Source organism: Nerophis ophidion, linkage group LG02 (genome assembly GCF_033978795.1).
Source record: "Nerophis ophidion isolate RoL-2023_Sa linkage group LG02, RoL_Noph_v1.0, whole genome shotgun sequence".
Classification (NCBI taxonomy): Eukaryota; Metazoa; Chordata; class Actinopteri; order Syngnathiformes; family Syngnathidae; genus Nerophis; species Nerophis ophidion.
In genome coordinates, this window is record NC_084612.1 from 87,723,273 (window position 1) to 87,746,209 (window position 22,937).

Sequence of the window (22,937 nt, forward strand, 5' to 3'; positions counted from 1 at the left end):
ATGAGAAAACATCATCAGGGTGTTTGCAAAAAGACACTCAAAAGTTCAACACTTATACATTTAAGCTGAAGTTTTACAGGATGTCACTAAGGAAAAAGTGGTTGTATTGCACAAGTTCTTCTGAATCTTGCAAAACAAAAAACATTTAAATATTAAACATTTTAAACAAAAGGTTGTTTGACAGGCAGGCGATAATCCAAGATATCAAAGCACGCCACTTAAGAGACTTAATAATAGTATTGATAAATTACTATTACTTACACTCTGGACTATACACTGACACTCATCTATGTCTAAGACAATCATACATGCGGGTTCATGAGAAAAATGTTCTAAAGTAAGTGTATAAATAATTTTTACCATTCATTTTTTTTTAAGTGTATCATTGTAAGACAAATATTTAATTGAGAAAAATGTTGTATTAAATAGAATTTTAGAAAACATTGTAACAATATTTTACCATTATTCTTTAATTATTTTTAATCTGTAAAATATATATATTTTAGTTGTATTTAAAGGCCTGCTGAAACCCACTACTACCGACCACGCAGTCTGATAGTTTATACATCAATGATGAAATATTAACATTGCAACACATGCCAATACGGCCTTTTTAGTTTACTAAATTGCAATTTTAAATTTCCCGCGAGTTTCTTGTTGAAAACGTCGTGGGATGATGACGCGTACGCTTGACGTCACGTGTTGGAGGGGACGTATCAGCGCAGCACCAAACACGGCTAAAAGTTGTCTCTGTTAATGGCGTAATTACACAGTATTTTGGACATCTGTGTTGCTGAATCTTTTGCAAGTGGATTGCAGCTGTCTCTAGCACCGAGACACATTTGTTGTGAAGCAGCGAACATGTTTTCTCTACGTCAACTAGCATGTTTTTGGATGGGGAAATTGTGATATATATCTAACCAGAGACATCAGTGGATTATTCGTCGTCCTGTAGCAGCTGTCAAAAAAGGCAGATGTGAGCTTGGCTCCTCAGCTTCTCTCTGAGACACTGCTTGTTCATCGCAGCCACCCGACCTCGAGGTATGTCTTTACAATCTTTAAAATCTCACTAAAACACTATTAAAACAATAAGCAGATAAGTGATCTTCCAGAATTATCCTAGTAAATGTGTCTAATTACATCTGAAACGCTCACACTGACGCCGCCCGGAGCCATCGCTTTTTTTTTCTTTTCTTTTTTTTCTTTCTAGTCCTTCACTACCAATATCCTAATTCACGAATCTTTCATCCTCACTCAAATCAATGGGGAAATTGTCGCTTTCTCGGTCCGAATTGCTCTTACTGCTGGTGGCTCCCATTATAAACAATGTGAATATGTGTGGAGCCCTGCAACTCCTGACGTCACGCGCACATACCTCCGGTAAAGGCAAGGCTTTTCTATTAGCGACCAAAAGTTGCGAACTTTATCGTCCATGTTCTCTACTAAATCCTTTTAGCAAAAATATGGCAACATCGCGAAATGATCAAGTATGACACATGGAATGGACCTGCTATTCCTGTTTAAAAAAGAAAATCTCATTTCAGTAGGCCTTTAATGTAATTTTGTACATTAGTATAATCAATTTTCTGAGATTTTTTTTATAAATGAATAAATAATTATTTTAATTTAAAATGTATTTAATAACATTTTATTAAACAATGTGTTGTGTGACAATTAACAAGTAATTAGTCACTGAGAGTGGAAAGCAGGGCTCTGTCTGACACGCTAGGTCCAAGGATGCAACATGAAGACCTTATTGCAGTTTTGAGGGTGATTTATTGTCCCTTTGAGTAAAAATACAATACATTACATTCAGATGGTTTGTGGTTCCTTTGCAGTCATTTTGCTGTTCTTTTGCGTTCCCTTTGCGGTCAACAGAAGTAACGGCACCCAGGTTCACACTCTCTCCAAACAAGCCAAAAAGTTCCCCCAAACAAGTGCAGGTGATATTCATTCAGCAATCATTCATCCCCACAAACACGCCGCCCACACACATGTAGCCACACCCACTATCCCAGGTGACAAGTAGGATAGTGGGTGTGGCTACATGTGTGTGGGAGGCATGTTTGTGGGGATGAATGATTGCTGAATAAATATCACCTGCACTTGTTTGGGGGAATTGTTTTGGCTTGTTTGGAGAGAGTGTGAACTTGGGTGCCGTTACTTCTGTTGACCGCAAAAGAACCACAAACCATCTGAATGTAAAATCCCTGCCTCTACGCAACACAACAATATTTTTCTACCATATATTTTAATCTGTTCAATACAATTTTCTAATTAGGATTTTTTAAATTGTGTATCAATATTTTTACGGTGCCAGTAAATGGTCAAAATGTATCACTATAATTCTTATGTCATTGTGCTTGATATAATGTTTTGTATATTGAGTCCAACAATACATTTTACGTTTAATTTTTCAAAAATAATTCCATTTAATACAATATTTTAAATAATGTTTAGTTTTGTCTTCACGGTGTGCCACCTATTATGTATGCTGCAGCTACATAGACCACAGATATACTCGTATTGTAAGTATTTATTTATTTTGTACATGATTTAATAAATTTAAAAAATAATAACAATAGAGTGATGTGTTTCAAACATGTATAGTGGGCCAAAAAAGTATTTTTCCAGCCACCGATTGTGCAAGTTCTCCCACTTAAAAAGATGACAGAGGTCTGTAATTTTCATCATAGGTACACTTCAACTGTGAGAGACAGAATGTGGGAAAAAAATCCGGGAATCCACATTGTAGGAATTTTAAAATATTTATTTGTAAATTATGGTGGAAAATAAGTATTTGGTCGATAACAAAAATTCAACTCAATACTTTGTAATATAACCTTTGTTGGCAAAGGTCAAATGATTACTATGGGTCTTTACCAGGTTTGCACACACAGTAGCTGGTATTTTGGCCATTTCCTCTATGCAGATCTTCTCGAGAGCAGTGATGTTTTGGGGCTGTCGCCGAGCAACACGGACTTTCAACTCCCTCCACAGATTTTCTATGGGATTGAGGTCTGGAGACTGGCTAGGCCACTCACTTTCGAATGCTTCTTACGGAGCCATTCTTTCGTTGCCCGGGCGGTGTGTTTGGGATCATTGTCATGCTGGAAGACCCAGCCACGTTTCATCTTCAAAGCTCTCACTGCTGGAAGGAGGTTTTGGCTCAAAATCTCACGATACATTTATTCTTTCCTTAACACGGATCTGTTGTCCTGTCCCCTTAGCAGAAAAACAGCCCCAAAGTATGATGTTTCCACCCCCATGCTTCACAGTAGGTGTGGTGTTCTTGGGATGCAACTCAGTATTCTTCTTCCTCCAAACACGACAAGTTGAGTTTATACCAAAAAGTTCTATTTTGGTTTCATCTGACCACATGACATTCTCCCAATCTTCTGCTGTATCATCCACATACTCTCTGGCAAACTTCAGACGGGCCTGGACATGCACTGGCTTAAGCAGGGGGACACGTCTGGCACTGCAGGATTTGATTCCCTGTCGGTGTAGTGTGTTACTGATGGTAACCTTTGTTACTTTGGTCCCAGCTCTCTGCAGGTCATTCACCAGGTCCCCCCGTGTGGTTCTGGGATTTTTGCTCACCGTTCTCCTGATCATTTTGACCCCACGGGATGAGATCTTGCGTGGAGCCCCAGATCGAGGGAGATTATCAGTGGTCTTGTATGTCTTCCATTTTCTGATAATTGCCCCCACAGTTGGTTTTTTCACACTAAGCTGCTTGCCTATTGTAGATTCACTCTTCCCAGTCTGGTGCAGGTCTACAATTCTTTTCCTTGTGTCCTTTGACAGCTCTTTGGTTAGGCCATAGTGGAGTTTGGATTCTGACTGTTTGAGGCTGTGGACAGGTGTCTTTTATACAGATAAGTTCAAACAGGTTCCATTAATACAGGTAACGAGTGGAGGACAGAAGAGCTTCTTAAAGAAAAAGTTAAAGGTCTGTGAGTGCCACAGATCTTCCATATTTGAATCGTCCAAATAATTTTTTTCCACCATAATTTACAAATAAATTATTTTAAATTCCTACAATGTGAATTCCTGGATTTTTTTTCACATTCTTGTCTCACAGTTGAAGTGTACCTATGATGAAAATTACAGACCTCTGTCATCATTTTAAGTGGGATAATTTGCACAATCGCTGGCTGACTAAATACTTTTTTGCCCCACTGTATACAGTTAAAGTTTTGCATTCTCTAACTTGTCCGAAAAGGATTAGGAAGAAGCACAGCTTATTTATTCCTACCACTTTTTAGAAATAATTTCTTAAACAATAATAAATAGCAATACGGTTCACATCCATCCATCCATTTTTCTACCGCTTGTCCCTTTCGGGGTCGCATGAATATAGTAAAAGACTGTATGGTTCACATCATTTACTGAATATGTGATAAGATGATGTGTCATATAGACTGTAATGTTTCCTCATGTCCTGTAGGTGGCAGCAATGCACATTACAAGGTTTTGGACATCACCACACATGAAGTGAAGCTTTTGTACATTTTGGATTTTCAGTGTTTTAAAACAGAGAAAAATCAGGACCTGATGTCCAAACCTCATGACAAAACATGTTTTATTGCTTGTATGACAAAGAGTTAATGCTTGCTAATACTTGACATGACTTATGTTTGCTAGATTATAGGTTTTGGTGTGGGTTTGCTGGAGGGCGTTGATCCTAACCCTGCAAACTTTGTCGGAGCTGGAGTGGTCCACACTAAATGTTCTCAGGTGGGATGTCTTCTCAGGCTGGAACCCAACGCACAAGCGCAGGTAGATAGAACACACACACACACACACACACACACGCCAGTGGAGTGTGTAACAACATGGCTTCTGTCCCCGTCAGATGTATCGTCTCACACTGAGGACCAGCAGGGACTCCGTGTCTCAGAGACTTTGTGATCTGCTCTCAGATCAGTTCTAGATGCCTCCGTGGTTCCTCTCTGTTCTTTGTACAGTGTAAAGTCTTTTGTTTTTTTAATGCAACGGAAATGAAATGTACTTTTGGCACATAGCTTCACTGCCTCCACTGCTACGCTCTTGGAAGCCCAGCACACTAGTGATATATATATATATATATATTTTTTTTTTTTTAACCTTTTTGCACTTTTGAAGGGCAGTATGACATCACACCCGAGACCTTTGCCATGGTGCCGCCTTTACACTCTTCTTCTACACACACTTTGTACTGTAGCTCACTCTGGTGCCTTTGTCTCACTGAAACACTAGCAGCACAGTGCCTCACTACTTCTACCTGAATGCACACACTAAATATTTCTATTTTCACCGCCTTCACTCGCTCATTAAATGCTCCTCACTGCCTTAGGAGGTATTTTTTTTCAACTGTTTGAAAATAAAACCGTCTCCTCCTCAAGGCCAGGTCCGTCTGTTCTATACAATTACTGAAATACGTATCGTCTTAACCAGTGGTTTTCAATCTTTAAAAACAACATTTGGATTTCCAAGAACCTTCATACTTTTTTGATCGTAGACTTAGACAAACTTTAATGATCCACAAGGGAAATTGTTCCACACAGTAGCTCAGTTACAATGATGGAAAGTGTAAGAATGGAAAGGACAATGCAGGTATAAATAGACTATAGTGATATAAATTATATACACAATATTTACATCATATATGTACAGTTTCATATCTATTTATTTGAAAACGTTTTCAATCAAGCTTTATTGCAGACTCCAACGTCCAGGTAGACTATTCAGTCTAAGCCTGGGCCCCTGGAGAGGGGGTCCAGACTACGGCCAACGGAAAAAACTCATAGCCACAGCACACATAAGCATGTGTGTAAGAGGGAAACATCAAAGAACACAAAGGACATTAAAAGAGCAAAGCTGATGCAACCAGCCATTTCTATATACAGCTACATAAAAATATATATAAAATTTAAAAAAATGTATACACTGTGGTGGCCTCTGCAGTATTCCACGCCATCATCTGCTGGGGTCGGGGGAGCATGGCCAGAGACAGGAGCAGACCCAACAAAGCAACCAAGAGAGCCACTCGGCCGCTCACTAACTCTCGGCCAGTGTCCAGTCTGCATGGATGAGTGAGGATGCGTCCAAGGAGACCGAGGTGTCCGATACCTGCTCATTCAGCCAAGACACTGTGAAGCCCGTCCGTCCCGGCGCTCAGCACCAGCTCCGCAGCTCTGTCTCTTCATCCGCGTCTCCTCCAGTCTCTCCAAACGGACTCTGGTGTGGCAGAGACCCAGCAGCTGGTCTCCATGGCCAAAAGGCTCCCGGGAGGCAGATCCAGAAGTCCACAAAAAAGCCCCGCAGAAGTCTCAAAAGTGCCACCCCTTGTCAGACAGTCCTAAAGGGTCCCGAACCAAAAGTAAAAACAAAACCGACATGAAAACAAGAAGGAAACACCAGGAACACAGAAGGATGACACAAGAGCACAGAGCTCCTGCCACCAGCAGCCACTACAGCGGCGACATCTTGGGAAAAAAAAAAATTATCCAGTTGTTGGAGAATTTGTCAGATAGGCACCAGCGCCCCCAAAGGGAATAAGCGGTAGAAAATGCATGAATGGATGTTGCTACAACCTCCATTTTTGTTTCAAAATGGCCTTTTAACATAGATTGCTTCCTTCACTTATTTTTCAAAAGGTTAGTTCTTTATGTTTAAGTAAATGTCTTTGTTTTCTCCCTGAAGTATTCCTTATTTTTTATCTGTAGAACTGGTTCCTGGCCAAGTGTTGCAACGACTGACTGTCACTCCACTGCAGTCATGCATTTCCTCCGAATTTTTCAGAAGTTGAACTTGCTGATCATTGCTGGTATCTGAAAGTTCAGTGATAGTGTTTAAGTGTGTTGAAGAGGAATGAAGTGCAGGAACAGAAGCAGTGAGTAGCATGGCTCCTTCTGAATCCATCTTCTCATCCTCAGTCAACACGTTCAGTCCTAAAACACAACAAAAAAGGTAAAAATGCACAACATTCTGAAACGGGATAAAAAAATATCTTGAAGCAGAACACAATAAGTGTAATGACTTAGTTTACCTGAGTTGGAGGTAAGAGTGAGTACTTGGTCTAAGAAGGATGTCTTTTCATCACGCTCTTTGGACACTGAAACAACAACACAAAGATAATTACATTCCAATCACCTTAGTGAGGTAAGGAAACTAACATCCCAACAAGGTATTAATTACATTTAAATAAATAACTAATGTAACTTTGATTGATTGTCTTTTTGTCATGTCGAGTTTCTGTACCTTTTAGATATTGAGGTGTTATGTATAAAACACAACACAAGATGACCAGAATGAAGATACAGACTAATATGATAATCAGATGAACATCTGATCTTTTACCTGCACAGAAAAACAAAAGTCAAACTCAAATCAACTTTTCAAAGTACATCATATCCAAAATAAGATCTAAATATGTACAACCACCATTTCACAGCCATCATTATTGATTATAATTACCCGGGAAGCAGTCCTTAGCGGTGAATGAAGCCGTTTCATTGGTCAGAGGGTTGCTGACATCACAACGATAAACTTGATCATCATCTTCATTCCTGACAGTTATTGTTAAATTTGGTCCAGTCTGCTCCTTTCCTGGTGAGCTCCACTTCAACTTTAATAAATGAGGATGTTTGGACTCTGTTGAGCACACAAGTGTCGCCTGCTTTGTGTCGCTCATCTCACAGGATATGTTGGGTTTGGATACTTTGTCTGTAAGAAAACAGAAGGATGGTCAACATGAGCTCAGATGTTTGTTTGTTTTTGGGGTGGAGATTCATGTCGTGTTGAGTCGTGTTCACATTTGAGCTCAAATGTAACACAATCAACACTATTGTTAATGAACCTAGATTAGACAAGTTAATATTTATAGTGCTCAATATTTGTGTTAAAATATTTATGAAAGGAAAAGTAAACTTACCTATAACTTCAATTGTACGCTGGAAAGTATAAGGCTTGTTGTTTATGTTCATTTCTAGGAAATAGTCTCCACTGTCTTCATTTGTGGCGTTTTTGATGGTGAGTTCTGCAGAGACCCGGTCCAGAGTGATTCTGTTCTTGTATGAAGACTTCACAATGTCCTCCATGCCAGAAAAAAACACCACATAATTTTCATTATGTAGCCAGATTAATCTAATGGGTTGTTCAGAGATGGATGGCATGAAGTGTATGTCCTGACCCTTCAGGAAATATTTCACATCCTGTGCAGAAACTGTGAAAAGGACATAAACAGATTTAATGTGTATAAACACAGCATTATCTACTTTCCATGATTGTAATGAGAATAATTTCCATACCAGTTTGTGGAAATGATTAAGTTTAAAAACGCCCTGTATGTTAATGTTGATGATATGTTGAACTTTTATACATCAAGTTAGGGCTGGTCGATATGGCCTTTTTTAAATATCTCGATATTTTGTAGGCCATATCACGATACACGATATATATCTCAATATTTTGCCTTGGATTTGAATGAACACTTGATACATATGTTGCCCTCTGTGTTTTAACATTTTGATTTCTATTTACTGTTTTAATTGGATCATATTTATTTTATATTGGTTTTATTTGTATTTATTTGTATTTTTCGTTTTTATTCAGTCATTAGTGGAGCTCAGGATAGTATTTGAATTTAAATGTGCTATATAAATAAGGTGGATTGGATTGGATATAATCACAGCAGTATGATGATTTTATGTGTCTACATTAAAACATTCTTGTTAATACTACGTTAATAAATGCTCATTTTAAACATTCATGCAGGGAAGGAAATCACAACTAAGGCAATTGACCAAAACTATATTTATTAAACAGTTATTAAGCAGTGGCACAAACGTTCATGTCATTTCCAAAACAGAAAGTGCAGGATTGTCAGAAACATTTTAAGTGTCAAATAAAAATGAGCTGCATAATAGGAAATCATAATATTCGTCCTTCGCTATGTGGTAGGTTACTACGGACGTTATTAAATTCTATTTTAATTTCTGTTGATGCAGAAATTTTTGTCTCGGCATTTTGATGGTGTGGGCGTGTGGCACCGAACGAAGATGTTGACATGCGAAGTAAGCACTCTTCATTTTCTAGCAGGTGACTTTTCAAATGATGCTAAATATTAGCAGTAATGCTACTTTTTGTAGCAACGCTTGTGCCGCATGCTTGACTTATTACGGTTGTCTGTTCGACATCTTCCCACTTGAAGTCAAACCCCCGCCAGACGCTGTACCCCCTGCTGTTTAACTTGGGAAGTAAGTCTTCCTTCATTCGCACCTTCTTTCTCTCGTATTACCACTCGCACGGCTCTGCTAGCTAACATCATGGGTAACATTATAAGCTAGCATATGGGTAACGTTATAACGTTACCCATATGCTAGCTATAGCATATGGGTATAGCTATAGCTAGCATATGGCATCACATTAGTGCCAAAAATTCAAGCGCATAAAGACTGTTATCGCGCGCTGATTCTCCACTTCGTGCGCGCGCGGGACACACTTTTGCGCGCGTGCTGTCTTCGTTTTGTCACTTTGTGGGCGGTTATTCTTACACGGCCCCTCATTTGTGATTGGTCAGTTGAAAATAGCTGAGGGCCAATCAGAAGTATAGCAGGGCGGGTCATCGTCAATATGTATCAAGATAATACAGCTCTTGTCGACAAACACATTCTAAAAAGTCCAAATTTAGTGGAGTTGTGGAAAATGTCAATTGAATTTTATCTAAAAGTGTTTGAAGAAGGTAATGTCTCATCTGTTGAGAGAACATCAGATAGTTAATGAAGTGTCAAGATCAATATCTCTCTTTTCATTCACATACAACCAGTCCACAGATGTCAGTCAATGATGGAAATTATACTTTTAAATATGTTTTCTTTCCTCACTTGTCTGTTTTAATATAATATTTTTATTTATTTAATATTTGTATATGTAAATATTGAATGTATGCCACAATACGTATGTGACATTTGAGGTGACGTGAACTTGGTTGAAAAAGACAAAACCTGGTGACTAATGCCTGTCATAACAGCAACTGCGTGAGAACGTCTACTCGAATATCACGATATAGTCATTTTCTATATCGCACAGAGACAAAGCCGCGATATATCATGTGTATCGATGTATCGCCCAGCCCTACATCAAGTGTTGTCAATGTTTTGGATACCATTGCTCCTGTCAAAGTTAGAATGGAGAAATGAAGATTTGGTCTGGGCACAGAAAAGGGATGCTGCAGAACTGAACGGAACTGGTGCAAGTCAAAGCTCCACAAGTCCATTATGAGAACAAGACTTTGTGTAGAACAATATTTAGTTTGGTAGCAGAACACACAACAGGTGCAACACAACACAACGTTAGATCTTCTTCCTATTTGTACAAAGTCTACATTTATAAAAAAAAATATAGGAAGGGCAACATCAGAACTTACCTGCAGTGAAAGTCCACATGAAATAGACCAGAACATGTTGGTAGTCCATTGTAGACGATTCACATTCACCAATTTTACCAAACTAGTTTGCTGTCTTTTGATAGCTTTTCACTGAACACAGCAAATGTAAAAGTGAAAGCCAGATAACCTGCAATACCTGAGAGTCTTAAATATTGATTTTCAAAATACGAAGAGAATTCGTGGTATGTGTAGCTGTACACTTAATATTGTGCGCGTGTTTTTTATATGCATCCCTCAATAACCTGAGAGCCCTCAAAATGTTTCCATCCAATCGCAACCAGGACTTTGGTAATAGACTCGGCCAATCAGTGACTTGCTGGCTGGCGGACTGGCCAATGAGAGGAGAGGAGAGGTTAAGGGGCTGAAAGAGGAAGTTAACAAGGAGCGGATGTGGTTAGTGCGTGTGCTGTGTGCGCGCGCATCGTCTTCGAAATTGCACTTTGCTGGCGGTTATGTTTAGACTTTTGCTTGATTGATTGATTGATACTTTTATTAGTAGATTGCACAGTTCAGTTCATATTCCGTACAATTGACCACTAAATGGTAACACCCGAATAAGTTTTTCAACTTGTTTAAGTCGGGATCCACGTTAATAAATTCATGGTACCGCTCTTATTTTCTGATTGGTCAGGTGAAAATAGCTGAGGGCCAATCAGAAGTATAGCAGGGCGGGTCATCGTCAATATGTATCAAGATAATACAGCTCTTGTCGACAAAAACATTCTAAAAAGTCCAAATTTAGTGGAGTTGTGGAAAATGTCATTGAATTTTATCTAAAATTCTTTGAAGAAGGTAATGTCTCATCTGTTGAGAGAACATCAGATAGTTAATGTGATTCATTTGTTAATTTTCTTTCCTCTATCTCAGGGGTGTCAAACTCAAATACAGAGTGGGCCAAAATTTAAAACTGAACAGAGCCACGGGCCAAGGTTGAACAAATTAACCTTTTAATAGGGACCCAAACAAGTTTTGTATTGAATATTGAACAAGCAAGGCTTGTATAAAGTTATAGTGACATGTCAAGTCGACATTAAAAAATATCAATGACATATCAAGTAAAATGTAAATAAAAATTGAATGCCTCTTTTCTAATTGCAGCCTTTTAAATTAAATATCAAAATAAACTTTTTCCACAGGCTAATAATAAATTTGCAAATAAAATAACAATAACAAATTAATCGAACAATCAAACCTTGTAGTATCAAGAGGAAGTTCACGAGTGAAACATACATTTTTGGTTGGGTGGTATATTGTGGTGTGGTGACTGGATTGTGCAACTGTGAGGTTGGAGTCGCAGATTCAACAGGATGAGGTCACAACGGAATTTCTGAATTTAAAGTTGGAGTGGAAACGTTCGTGCGGCGAGTTTTGTTAGATTTTTTCTCACGGTTTGTGCGCGTAGGAGGGACTTAACCTTTTCCGACATCAAAGGGTGATTGCAATGCATATTTGTTCAACAGAAATACCTTTTACACTGACGTGATATAAACAACGTTAAAATCCTTACTAATATGTGCCACACTCTGTGAACATACACCAAATACATTTCTGATAAACATCGACTCTGTAACACATTATAAACGCAAGATAAGAATTACCCATAATGCCACCGTGCAGTACTCTGTGAAGTGATCCTAACGGCCGGAGCAGAGTCAGTCGGACAGAGCCTGTTGTGCTGTGCGCATGCGTCGTCTAGCCTGCGTTTCAAAACACTACATTTTCAGAGTAAAGTTGATGTAATATTTTTAGGTTTATCTAGTACAACTATTAAACATTTAAATAGTATGAGGAAACATAATTAAAACTTACTCTTCCCCCATAATTCATGTGTTACGTTAATAAAATGTTTAATTTTACTTAAGAAACTCTAGTTCTTACCAGGGGCGTCACTAGACCTAATACTGTACTGGGGCACACCTGGGGCACAAATAATTCATGTGAGCGTGCAAAGCGCGCAAGCAAAAACATTTTTAGCACTTATTTATCATAAAAAATACACAGATAGTGCTTTAAACTATGATATCATATCAGATTATGTTGTATGGATCTTTGATTAACCACCTGAAATTAACTAATGCATTTGACCTACTTGTGCACTTTTTTACTCCAGACTTCTAAACTGCTACTGATAAAAGCAAAAAGGAAGAGCAATGAATCTTTTGGAAATATATATTGCAGTAATCATCTGCAAATTTAACATCTACAAAAGTAAAACAAAAAATAAAGCACTCCTACATCTCTGGGTTCTTTTATATTATTTAATTTGCATTTATGGCAATGTGGCTAATCCTATTTCAGATACACAAAACTATAAAATATACACAAAACAATAAAGCCACAGTAGTAGAATAAATGAACAACTGTTGTGTGTCTGTTCAGGGAATCATTTTCTGAGAAGTAAACTGTAACGTCTCGTTTTCATTTTTGCAAAGTGGTCAATCACTCTGGACAGACATTTTTTCTGGAAACAAAACCAGATGCTTTAGCTGTTGCCATTTTTCTGATGACAAAACACAATTATTTTAGTCAAAGTCACACCGATTAACAAGACAAGTCTACTGTGCTATTTTTCTGTGAAATAAACTTGAATGATTTAAAAATTTGGCTCACGACTTGATTATATGGAAAAACGTTTTTCTTCCTGAAGATAAACCATTTGAGAAGCACTCAACTCACACATGCTTACTCCAAATCATCATTGATGCAGAACCAGCAGACAATAACCAACATTATGTTTCATGTTCATTGGAAATTCCCCCGACAGCTCGTACAGCAAATGAATATGTTTGTCTTGATACAAGGAATAACATTAGCTAACTTAGCATCAACTTAAGACAATGATGTTGCCTAGCTAGCTAGGACTTCACTTACATCTCTCATTCCTGCTGCTTCTTCTCTGCTGCGGGCGAATAACTTTCTTAAATCCATCTAGGAGTTACAGTTTGAGTCAAATCCAAATCAAAATAATATAATTAACAAATTGTTGTTGGCTAACGTTACCTACCTCAGCAGTGATTCTCATCCTCTCTCTCTCTCTGTCTCTCTCTCTCTCTCAAATGAAGTCTTGATCTACACGTGAATAAATTACCATATTAATTAGCCATGTGTTCATTGTTAAGTGGAGTGAATACAGTAGCAATCAATTACCATACTAAGTAGTATGTGCGCTGTTGTCTATGTTATGTAGACTTAAAACTCTGAAGCGTTTTTTTTTTATTGGTGAAATTTTTACTGGGGCACTGCAGATCAACAGTGGGGCACGTGCCCCAGTGAAATATGTCCGGCGACGCCCCTGGCCAAGAGTCTTGGGAATGTTGTCCATGCTGCTTTATCTGATAGTTTTTGTGTTTTCTTAGACTTGTCTGTTTAACTCAAACCAACAGATATTGGTATTCATGTTGGAATCAAATAGTATTAAAATGTTGAGACAAATGTAAAAAAAAAAGACCAAAAACAATTCACCACGCTGGTATGTGTGAAGACAATCAGGTCGGTCTACAAGATGTCTGTTATTTATTTTTCATCCAGTTGGCAACTACAATCTCTACTAAAAATGTGAAAATGACATTCTTCTAAGAATATCTCTATTAAACATGTAACTTGACATTTCTTTAAAATAATAATTCTACTTGGTAGTTTTCATCTCCACATGAACAAGACTTCTCCAAATGACCACCAGAACTTAGCTACCACACCAAAAGTAAAGAAATAGGTCAGGTGTTTGTAGTCCATTAGTCAATAATGCTGAGTCACTGTCCATCTCACAGCAATCTTACATTTACTTCAGACTACTTGATGCTAACTACATCTTTTTCTTGAAAGACAAACACAGATCAAGTCTTTAAAGCTGTCAACAGACAAGTGAAAGTCTGCATAGATTTTCTACGTTAAAAAAAAATCATTAAATGTGTAGGAAATTAATACTTTTCTCTACTTCAGGGGTCACCAACGCGGTGCCCGCGGGCACCAGGTAGCCCGTAAGGACCAGATGAGTCGCCCGCTGGCCTGTTCTAAAAATAGCTCGAATAGCAGCACTTACCAGTGAGCTGCCTCTATTTTTTTTTTAATTTAATGTATTTACTAGCAAGCTGGTCTCACTTTGCTCGACATTTTTAATTCTAAGAGAGACAAAACTCAAACAGAATTTGAAAATCCAAGAAAATATTTTAAAGACTTGGTCTTCACTTGTTTAAATAAATTCATTTATTTTTTTACTTTGCTTCTTATAACTTTCAGAAAGACAATTTTAGAGAAAAAATACAACCTTAAAAATGATTTTAGGATTTTTAAACACATACACCTTTTTACCTTTTAAATTCCTTCCTCTTCTTTGCTGACAATTTAAATCAGTGTTCAAGTATTTTTTTTTATGGTAAAGAACAATAAATACATTTTAATTGAATTCTTCATTTTAGCGTCTGTTTTTTCGACAAAGAATATTTGTAAAATATTTCTTCAAACTTATTATGATTAAAATTAAAAAAAAAAATATTCTGGCAAATCTAGAAAATCTGTAGAATCAATTTTTAATCGTATTTCCAAGTCTTTTGAAAAAAATTTTAAATTGTTGTTCTGGAAAATCTAGAAGAAATAATGATTTGTCTTTGTTAGAAATATAGCTTGGTCCAATTTGTTATATATTCTAAGAAAGTGCAGATTGGATTTTAACCTATTTAAAACATGTCATCAAAATTCTAAATTGAATCTTAAACAAGAAAAATTACTAATGATGTTCCATAAATTCTTTTTTAAATTTTTTCCAAAAGATTCGAATTAGCTCATTTTTCTCTTAATTTTTTTCGGTGGAAGTTTGAATTTTAAAGAGTCGAAATTGTAGATAAACTATGTTTCAAAATTAAATTTTCATTTTTTTCGTGTTTTCTCCTCTTTTAAACCATTCAATTAAGTGGTTTTTTTTCATCATTTATTCTCTACCAAAAACCTTCCGTAGAGGAAAAAAAATGTACGATGAAATGACAGACAGAAATACCCATTTTTTTAAATATATATACATTTATTTATTAAAGGTAAATTGAGCAAATTGGCTATTTCTGGCAATGTATTTAAGTGTGTATCAAACTGGTAGCCCTTCGCATTAATCAGTACCCAAGAAGTTGCTCTTGGTTTCAAAAAGGTTGGTGACCCCTGATCTACTTGATGTCAACTTTTTGTGTTTTGACGTTTCTAGAGGAACCTCCATGCAGTATTTGAATGTATAAACACTGCCTCCTACTGGCGAAATACTAGTCTTACAGTTGTTGTTTTTCTCCAAAATATACCCTTCAGGATTCAAGGGTTTAGTGCGTGTGCCTCACAATACGAATGTCCTGGGTTCGATTTCCGGCCTCGGGGTCTTTCTGTGTGGAGTTTGCATGTTCTCCCCGTGACTGCGTGGGTTCCCTCCGGGTACTCCGGCTTCCTCCCACCTCCAAAGACATGCACCTGGGGATAGGTTGATTGGCAACACTAAATGGTCCCTAGTGTGTGAATGTGAGTGTGAATGTTGTCTGTCTATCTGTGTTGTAGTTTTTTTTTAATCTGTCCACCATCTTGGTTGTAGTCCTTAATGATTCATGACTCTTACAGGCTGACAAGGGTATTACAGTTGGTAGTTTTGGCGTGTAGTAGCCATCTTGGGTGGAGTCCAAGAATTTGTCTTTAAAAACGATGGATGTTAGTGTTTCTCCTAGGAGAGCGTCCAAATGCATGATGAATCACTATTCATGATCACATGTACACAATGACAGTTACCACAGGGAGCTAACAACTGTTAGTTCCTATGGATTAGTGTTGGTTATTTTCCCCTACCTGGGATTGCCTTTAACACGGTCACATATGATACACCATCGAGGCAGACAAGAAGGCCTTCGTCTTCTCCGTGGCGTTGGCAGAGATCAACCGCAAGATCCTGGATCATGTAGGGACTTTTCAGGACGCGGCCAGAGGTCCACCAAAGAGAACTTGTGAAGAGACTGATTGAGGGATGTGGAATTTAGGACAGTGTGAAGAAGAGGACGCACACCATGCCTGTTTTGGAAATAAACTAGCAATGTTTCATCTTTATGTCAACAAGTCTTGTTTTCTTTCATCACAGGAAGTTGAGCAAGAAGATGTTTGACCAAAGGTAGAAGTATTAGGACGTACTCACACTAGGACATTCTAATCCCAAACCCAGGATTAACCCACTTATTCTTCTCTCCTTTTTGTGAATTCCAACTAGGGTTGCAGCTATCCATTATTTTAGTGATTGAGGATCGATTAGTTTGTTCCATTAATTAATGAATCAGATAAAACACACTTTATAGCCTCAATGCGTATTGTAGAGATAAATTGTTGAAATAAACAAAATATTTTGTACTTCGCCTTCACTACCTTCTTTACTCCTTGTTTTACCTTTTTATTTACCCTTTAATTACTTTATTTGACATTCTTATTTAACTTATTTAAGCTTTAATTCCTTACTTTTTACCTTCTACTTTTTTTACCTGCCATACTCCTTGTTTACCTTTGTATTTTACCTTGTATTTAACTTATTTTACTTTTATTTACTTGATTTGATTTCTATTTAACCTATTTTATGTACTCCTTGTTTTACTTATTTGACCTTCTATTTAACAAATTTTCCCTTTATCTTACTTACTATTTAACATATTTTTACCTTCTATACTTTGTTTTACCTTTTTATTTACCATTATTTTACCTTCTAAGTTATTCTACTTTTTTTTTTTTTACTTTATTTGACCTTATATTTAACTATTTTTACCGTTTAGTTAATGTTACTCCCTCTGAGGTCTTAATCAAGCCTCAGGTTGTTAGTTTTTCTCCCAAAGACATTTATTCCAGCTTCGTCTTCTTCTCGCTACTTTTTTAAAATTTGTTCAATACAACTATTTTCTTATTTAAAAAATAATTATTAATTAACTTTTAATCCATAATATATATATATATATTTGTTGTATGTAATGTAATTTTGTAAATTAAGTTTAATAAATTTAATATAAATTAATGAATTATTTTATTTAAAATTTATTTAATAACATTTTATAAAACAATATAGCAATATTTTTCTATATTTTTTCAATCTGTTCTATACAAATATTTTCTTATTGAAAAAATAGACATTATGTAAACAAAAATATTTGTATTTAGGATTTTTTAAATTGTGTATCAATATTTTACAGTGCCAGTAATTGTTCAAAATGTATGACAATTATTATTATGTCATTGTGTTTGATATAACTTTTTGTAAATTAAGTCCAACAATAAATTTTATGTTTAGTTTTTCTAAATAAATCCATTTATTACAATATTTTAAATAACAATGTTTAGTTTTGTCATCACGGTGTGCCACCTATTATGTATGCTGCAGCTACATAGACCACGGATATGAGTCATTGTATTGTAAGTATTTATTTATTTCGGACATGATTTAATAAATCAAAAAAATAAAAACAATATAGTGATGTGTTTCAAACATGTATACAGTTACAGTTTTACATTCCGAAAAGGATTAGGAAGAAGCACAGCTTATTTATTCCTACCACTTTTTAGAAATCATTTCTAAAACAATAATAAATAGCAGTACAGTACACATCCATTTTCCTACCGCTTGTCCCTTTCGGGGTCGCATGAATATAATAAAAGACTGTATGGTTCACATCATTTACTGAATATGTGATAAAATGATGTGTCATATAGACTGTAATGTTTCCTCATGTCCTGTAGGTGGCAGCAATGCACATTACAAGGTTTTGGACATCACCACACATGAAGTGAAGCTTTTGTACATTTTGGATTTTCAGTGTTTTAAAACAGAGAACAATCAGGACCTGATGTCCAAACCTCATGACAAAACATATTTTAATGCTTGTATGACAAAGAGTTAATGCTTGCTAATACTTGACATGACTTATGTTTGCTAGATTATAGGTTTTGGTGTGGGTTTGCTGGAGGGCGTTGATCCTAACCCTGCAAACTTTGTCGGAGCTGGAGTGGTCCACACTAAATGTTCTCAGGTGGGATGCACTGCTACGCTCTTGGAAGCCCATCACACTAGTGATATATATAAATATATATTTTACCTTTTTGCACCTTTGAAGGGCAGTATGACATCACACCCGAGACCTTTGCCATGGTGCCGCCTTTACACTCTTCTTCTACACACACTTTGTACTGTAGCTCACTCTGGTGCCTTTGTCTCACTGAAACACTAGCAGCACAGTGCCTCACTACTTCTACCTGAATGCACACACTAAATATTTCTATTTTCACCGCCTTCACTCGCTCCTTAAATGCTCCTCACTGCCTTAGGAGATTTTTTTTTCCAACTGTTTGAAAATAAAACCATCTCCTCCTCAAGGCCAGGTCCGTCTATTCTATACAATTACTGAAATATGTATCGTCTTAAACAGTGGTTCTCCATCTTTAAAAAAAAGAACCTCTAAGAACCTTCATACTTTTTTGATGATAGACTTAGACAAACTTTAATGATCCACAAGGGAAATTGTTCCACACAGTAGCTCAGTTACAATGATGGAAAGTGTAAGGATGGAAAGGACAATGCATGTATAAATAAACTAAATATAGTGACATAAAATATAACATGTATGCAATATTTACACAATCTATGTACAGTATTTACATCATATATGTGTAGTGAGTCTTATTCTGCGTTGTGTAGTTTAAGTAAGAGACACTCCACCATTCCGTCGTTTCATCATTTATTGGCCACCTGTTTTGGAAACACGAAACACATAAACAGGTCTCTACTTTTCTGGCGGAGTGATACCTCATCAGCAAAAGTCCGATAGAAGAGGAAATAAACAACATTCATTCATACTGAAATAATAATTTAAATTACATTAACAAAAACGTTTTATCACAAAAAAAAAAACAATAATACACAAATCCACATACCTGTTTTGGAAACACGAAACACATTAAGAGGTCTCTACTTTTCTGGCGGAGTGATACCTGCGTAAATACCATGTGTAATTATGACCAAACATTTCAAACATTCGACGCTCTAATCCTTACTTAACAAAATTATGCATTAAAAAATACTTAAAACACATCACTTATACCTACAACATTATTGTTTTAACTTTTAAAGTAATATAAAAGTTTAGAAATAATATTTACACAAGAAACACGGAGCAAAGAAGAACTATTATTACCTCATCATCAAGTCCGATAGAAGAGGAAGTAAAAATCCAGAGCAAAGTCACTTCCTGCACCGGACATCCGGTTCTTCAAAATAAAACCAATACTTCAAAATAAAATAATAACGCCCTGTCTCGTTCATAATATAGCGCAACAACATCTCACTATTACATATGTACAGTTTCATATCTATTCATTTGAAAACATTATCAATCAAGCGTTATTGCAGACTCCAACGTCCAGGTAGACTATTCAGTCTAAGCCTGGGCCCCTGGAGAGGAGGTCCAGACTAAGGCCAACGGAAGAAAAACTCATAGCCACAGCACACATAAGCATGTGTGTAAGAGGGAAACATCAAAGAACACAAAGGACATTAAAAGAGCATTGCTGATGTCACCAGCCATTTCTATATACAGCTACATAAAAATATATATAAAATTAAAAAAAATGTATACACTGTGGTGGCCTCTGCAGTATTCCACGCCATCTTCTGCTGGGGTGTGGGGGAGCATGGCCAGAGATAGGAGCAGACCCAACAAAGCAACCAAGAGAGCCACTCGGCCGCTCACTAACTCTCGGCCAGTGTCTAGTCTGCATGGATGAGTGAGGATGCGTCCAAGGAGACCGAGGTGTCCGATACCTGCTCATTCAGCCAAGACACTGTGAAGCCCGTCCGTCCCGGCGCTCAGCACCAGCTCCGCAGCTCTGTCTCTTCATCCGCGTCTCCTCCAGTCTCTCCAAACGGACTCTGGTGTGGCAGAGACCCAGCAGCTGGTCTCCATGGCCAAAAGGCTCCCGGGAGGCAGATCCAGAAGTCCACAAAAAGCCCCACAGAAGTCTCAAAAGTGGCACCCCTTGTCAGACAGTCCCAAAGGGTCCCGAACCAAAAGGAAAAACAAAACCGACATGAAAACAAGAAGGAAACACCAGGAACACAGAAGGATGACACAAGAGCACAGAGCTCCTGCCACCAGCAGCCACTACAGCGGCGACATCTTGGGGGGAAAAAGAAATGATCCAGTTGTTGGTGAATTTGTCAGCTCATGTTGCTACAACCTCCTTTTTTGTTTCGAAATGGCCTTTTAAAATACATGGCTTCCTTAACTCCTTTCTCAAGCAATTAGTTATTTTGGTCAAAGAAATTGTCTTCGTTTTCTCTCTGAAATCTTCCTTCTTTTTGAGATGTACATTTCTGTCATATGTAGGACTGATTCCTGACCAACTGTTGCTTTGCCTACTAATTCATCCCCCAATCACTGAGAAGTCATCTGTTTTCACATTTTCCTCTGAATTTTTCTGATGATCTTGCTGATCATTGCTGGTATCTGAAAGTTCAGTGATAGTGTTTAAGTGTGTTGAAGAGGAATGAAGTGCAGGAACAGAAGCAGTGAGTAGCATGGCTCCTTCTGAATCCATCTTCTCATCCTCAGTCAACACATTCAGTCCTAAAACACACCAAAAAAGGTAAAAATGCACAACATTCTGAAACGGGATGAAAAAATAATATCATGAAGCAGAACACAATAAGTGTAATGACTTAGTTTACCTGAGTTGGAGGGAAGAGTGAGTACTTGGTCTAAGAAGGATGTCTTTTCATCACGCTCTTTGGACACTGAAACAACAACAAAAAGATAATTACATTCCAATCACCTTAGTGAGGTAAGGAAACTAACATCCCAACAAGGTATTAATTACATTTAAATAAATAACTAATGTGACTTTGATTGATTGTCTTTTGTCATGTCGAGTTTCTGTACCTTTTAGATATTGAGGTGTTATGTATAAAACACAACACAAGATGACCAGAATGAAGATACAGACTAATATGATAATCAGATGAACATCTGATCTTTTACCTGCACAGAAAAACAAAAGTCAAACTCAAATCAACTTTTCAAAGTGCATTACATTCAAAATAAGATCTGAATATGGACGACCACCATTTCACAGCCATCATTATTGATTATAATTACCCGGGAAGCAGTCCTTAGCGGTGAATGAAGCCGTTTCATTGGTCAGAGGGTTGCTGACATCACAACGATAAACTTGATCATCATCTTCATTCCTGACAGTTATTGTTAAATTTGGTCCAGTCTGCTCCTTTCCTGGTGAGCTCCACTTCAACTTTAATAAATGAGGATGTTTGGACTCTGTTGAGCACACAAGTGTCGCCTGCTTTGTGTCGCTCATCTCACAGGATATGTTGGGTTTGGATACTTTGTCTGTAAGAAAACAGAAGGATGGTCAACGTGAGGTCAGATGTTTTTTTTTTGTTTGTGTTTGGGGTGGAGATTCATGTCGTGTTGAGTCGTGTTCACATTTGAGCTCAAATGTAACACAATCAACACTATTGTTAATGAACCTAGATTAGACAAGTTAATATTTATAGTGCTCAATATTTGTGTTAAAATGTTTATGAATGGAAATGTAAACTTACCTATAACTTCAATTCTACGCTGGAAAGTATTCAGCTTGTTGTTTATGTTCATTCCAAGGTGATAGTCTCCACTGTCTTCATATGTGGCGTTTTTGATGGTGAGTTCTGCAGAGACCCGGTCCAGAGTGATTCTGTTCTTGTATGAAGAAGGCACATCCTCCACCGTGCCAGTAAACCATACCACCTCATTGTCATTATGTAGCCAGATAGATGCAATGGGTTGTTCAGAGATGGATGGCATGAAGTGTATGTCCTGACCCGTCAGGAAATATTTCACATCCTGTGCAGAAACTGTGAAAGGGACATAAACAGATAAATAGTCTTCAGCTGTAGTGGTGCACCATTAAGACCCTTTTTTATAAACAAAACACAAGAGACTTTAATGTGTATAAACACAGCATTATCTACTTTGCAGGATTGTAATGAGAGTAATTTCCATACCAGTTTGTGGAAATGATTAAGTTTGAAAACGCCCTGTATGTTAATGTTGATGATATGTTGAACTTTTATACATCAAGTTAGGGCTGGTCGATATGGCCTTTTTTAAATATCTCGATATTTTGTAGGCCATATCACGATACACGATATATATCTCAATATTTTGCCTTCGACTTGAATGAACACTTGATACATATGTTGCCTTCTATGTTTTAACATTTTGATTTCTATTTACTATTTTAATTGGATTCACCCTTAAAATAGTTTTTAATCATATATATTTTATATTGGTTTTATATATTTTTATTTTTTGTTTTTATTCAGTCATTAGTGGAGCTCAGGATAATATTTGAATGTTGTTTTTAATATTGTTGTGCAGCACTTTGGAAACATTTTGTTGTTTAAATGTGCTATATAAATAAAGTGGATTGGATTGGATATAATTACAGCAGTATGATGATCCTA

The 22,937-nt window shown here is 37.0% G+C and overlaps 4 protein-coding genes across 6 annotated transcripts in view; 2 read left to right on the forward strand and 2 right to left on the reverse strand.

The window, feature by feature from the left end:
• LOC133548221 (AP-2 complex subunit alpha-2-like) overlaps positions 1–6,470 on the forward strand; it is a 44,705-nt gene extending 38,235 nt beyond the window's left edge. Inside the window, exons 22-23 of the mRNA XM_061893536.1 lie at positions 4,651–4,785; positions 4,862–6,470. Coding sequence (XP_061749520.1) covers positions 4,651–4,785; positions 4,862–4,939 — 213 coding nt within the window. The 3' untranslated portion in view covers positions 4,940–6,470. The remainder of the gene's footprint in view (positions 1–4,650; positions 4,786–4,861) is intronic.
• LOC133548078 (CD48 antigen-like) overlaps positions 1–22,937 on the forward strand; it is a 183,213-nt gene that overhangs the window by 100,581 nt on the left and 59,695 nt on the right. The window lies entirely within an intron of this gene.
• LOC133548216 (CD48 antigen-like) lies at positions 5,157–10,665 on the reverse strand. The gene is made up of 6 exons (XM_061893526.1): positions 10,415–10,665; positions 7,922–8,081; positions 7,465–7,713; positions 7,249–7,347; positions 7,037–7,102; positions 5,157–6,938 (listed from the first exon to the last, which is right to left on the reverse strand). The coding sequence occupies exons 1-6, from the start codon at positions 10,448–10,450 to the stop codon at positions 6,697–6,699; spliced, it is 852 nt and encodes a 283-aa protein (XP_061749510.1). The 5' UTR covers positions 10,451–10,665; the 3' UTR covers positions 5,157–6,696.
• Positions 17,827–22,937, reverse strand: part of LOC133547997 (T-lymphocyte surface antigen Ly-9-like) — a 280,939-nt gene continuing 275,828 nt past the window's right edge. For all 3 annotated transcript variants that reach the window (XM_061893447.1, XM_061893459.1, XM_061893455.1), the window contains 5 exons: positions 22,035–22,325; positions 21,571–21,819; positions 21,355–21,453; positions 21,144–21,209; positions 17,827–21,042 (listed from right to left, as the gene is read on the reverse strand). In XM_061893447.1, coding sequence (XP_061749431.1) covers positions 20,840–21,042; positions 21,144–21,209; positions 21,355–21,453; positions 21,571–21,819; positions 22,035–22,325 — 908 coding nt within the window. In that variant the 3' untranslated portion in view covers positions 17,827–20,839. The remainder of the gene's footprint in view (positions 21,043–21,143; positions 21,210–21,354; positions 21,454–21,570; positions 21,820–22,034; positions 22,326–22,937) is intronic.

Bases quoted from the DNA above. Each gene is read 5' to 3' on its own strand.
- LOC133548216 (XM_061893526.1), bottom strand. From the start codon at position 10,450: ATGTTCTGGTCTATTTCATGTGGACTTTCACTGCAG. The intron at 7,103-7,248 runs GTACAGAAACTC...TTGTTGTTTCAG, and splicing joins AACACCTCAATATCTAAAAG to TGTCCAAAGAGCGTGATGAA. The intron at 6,939-7,036 runs GTAAACTAAGTC...GTTGTGTTTTAG, and splicing joins CACTCTTACCTCCAACTCAG to GACTGAACGTGTTGACTGAG.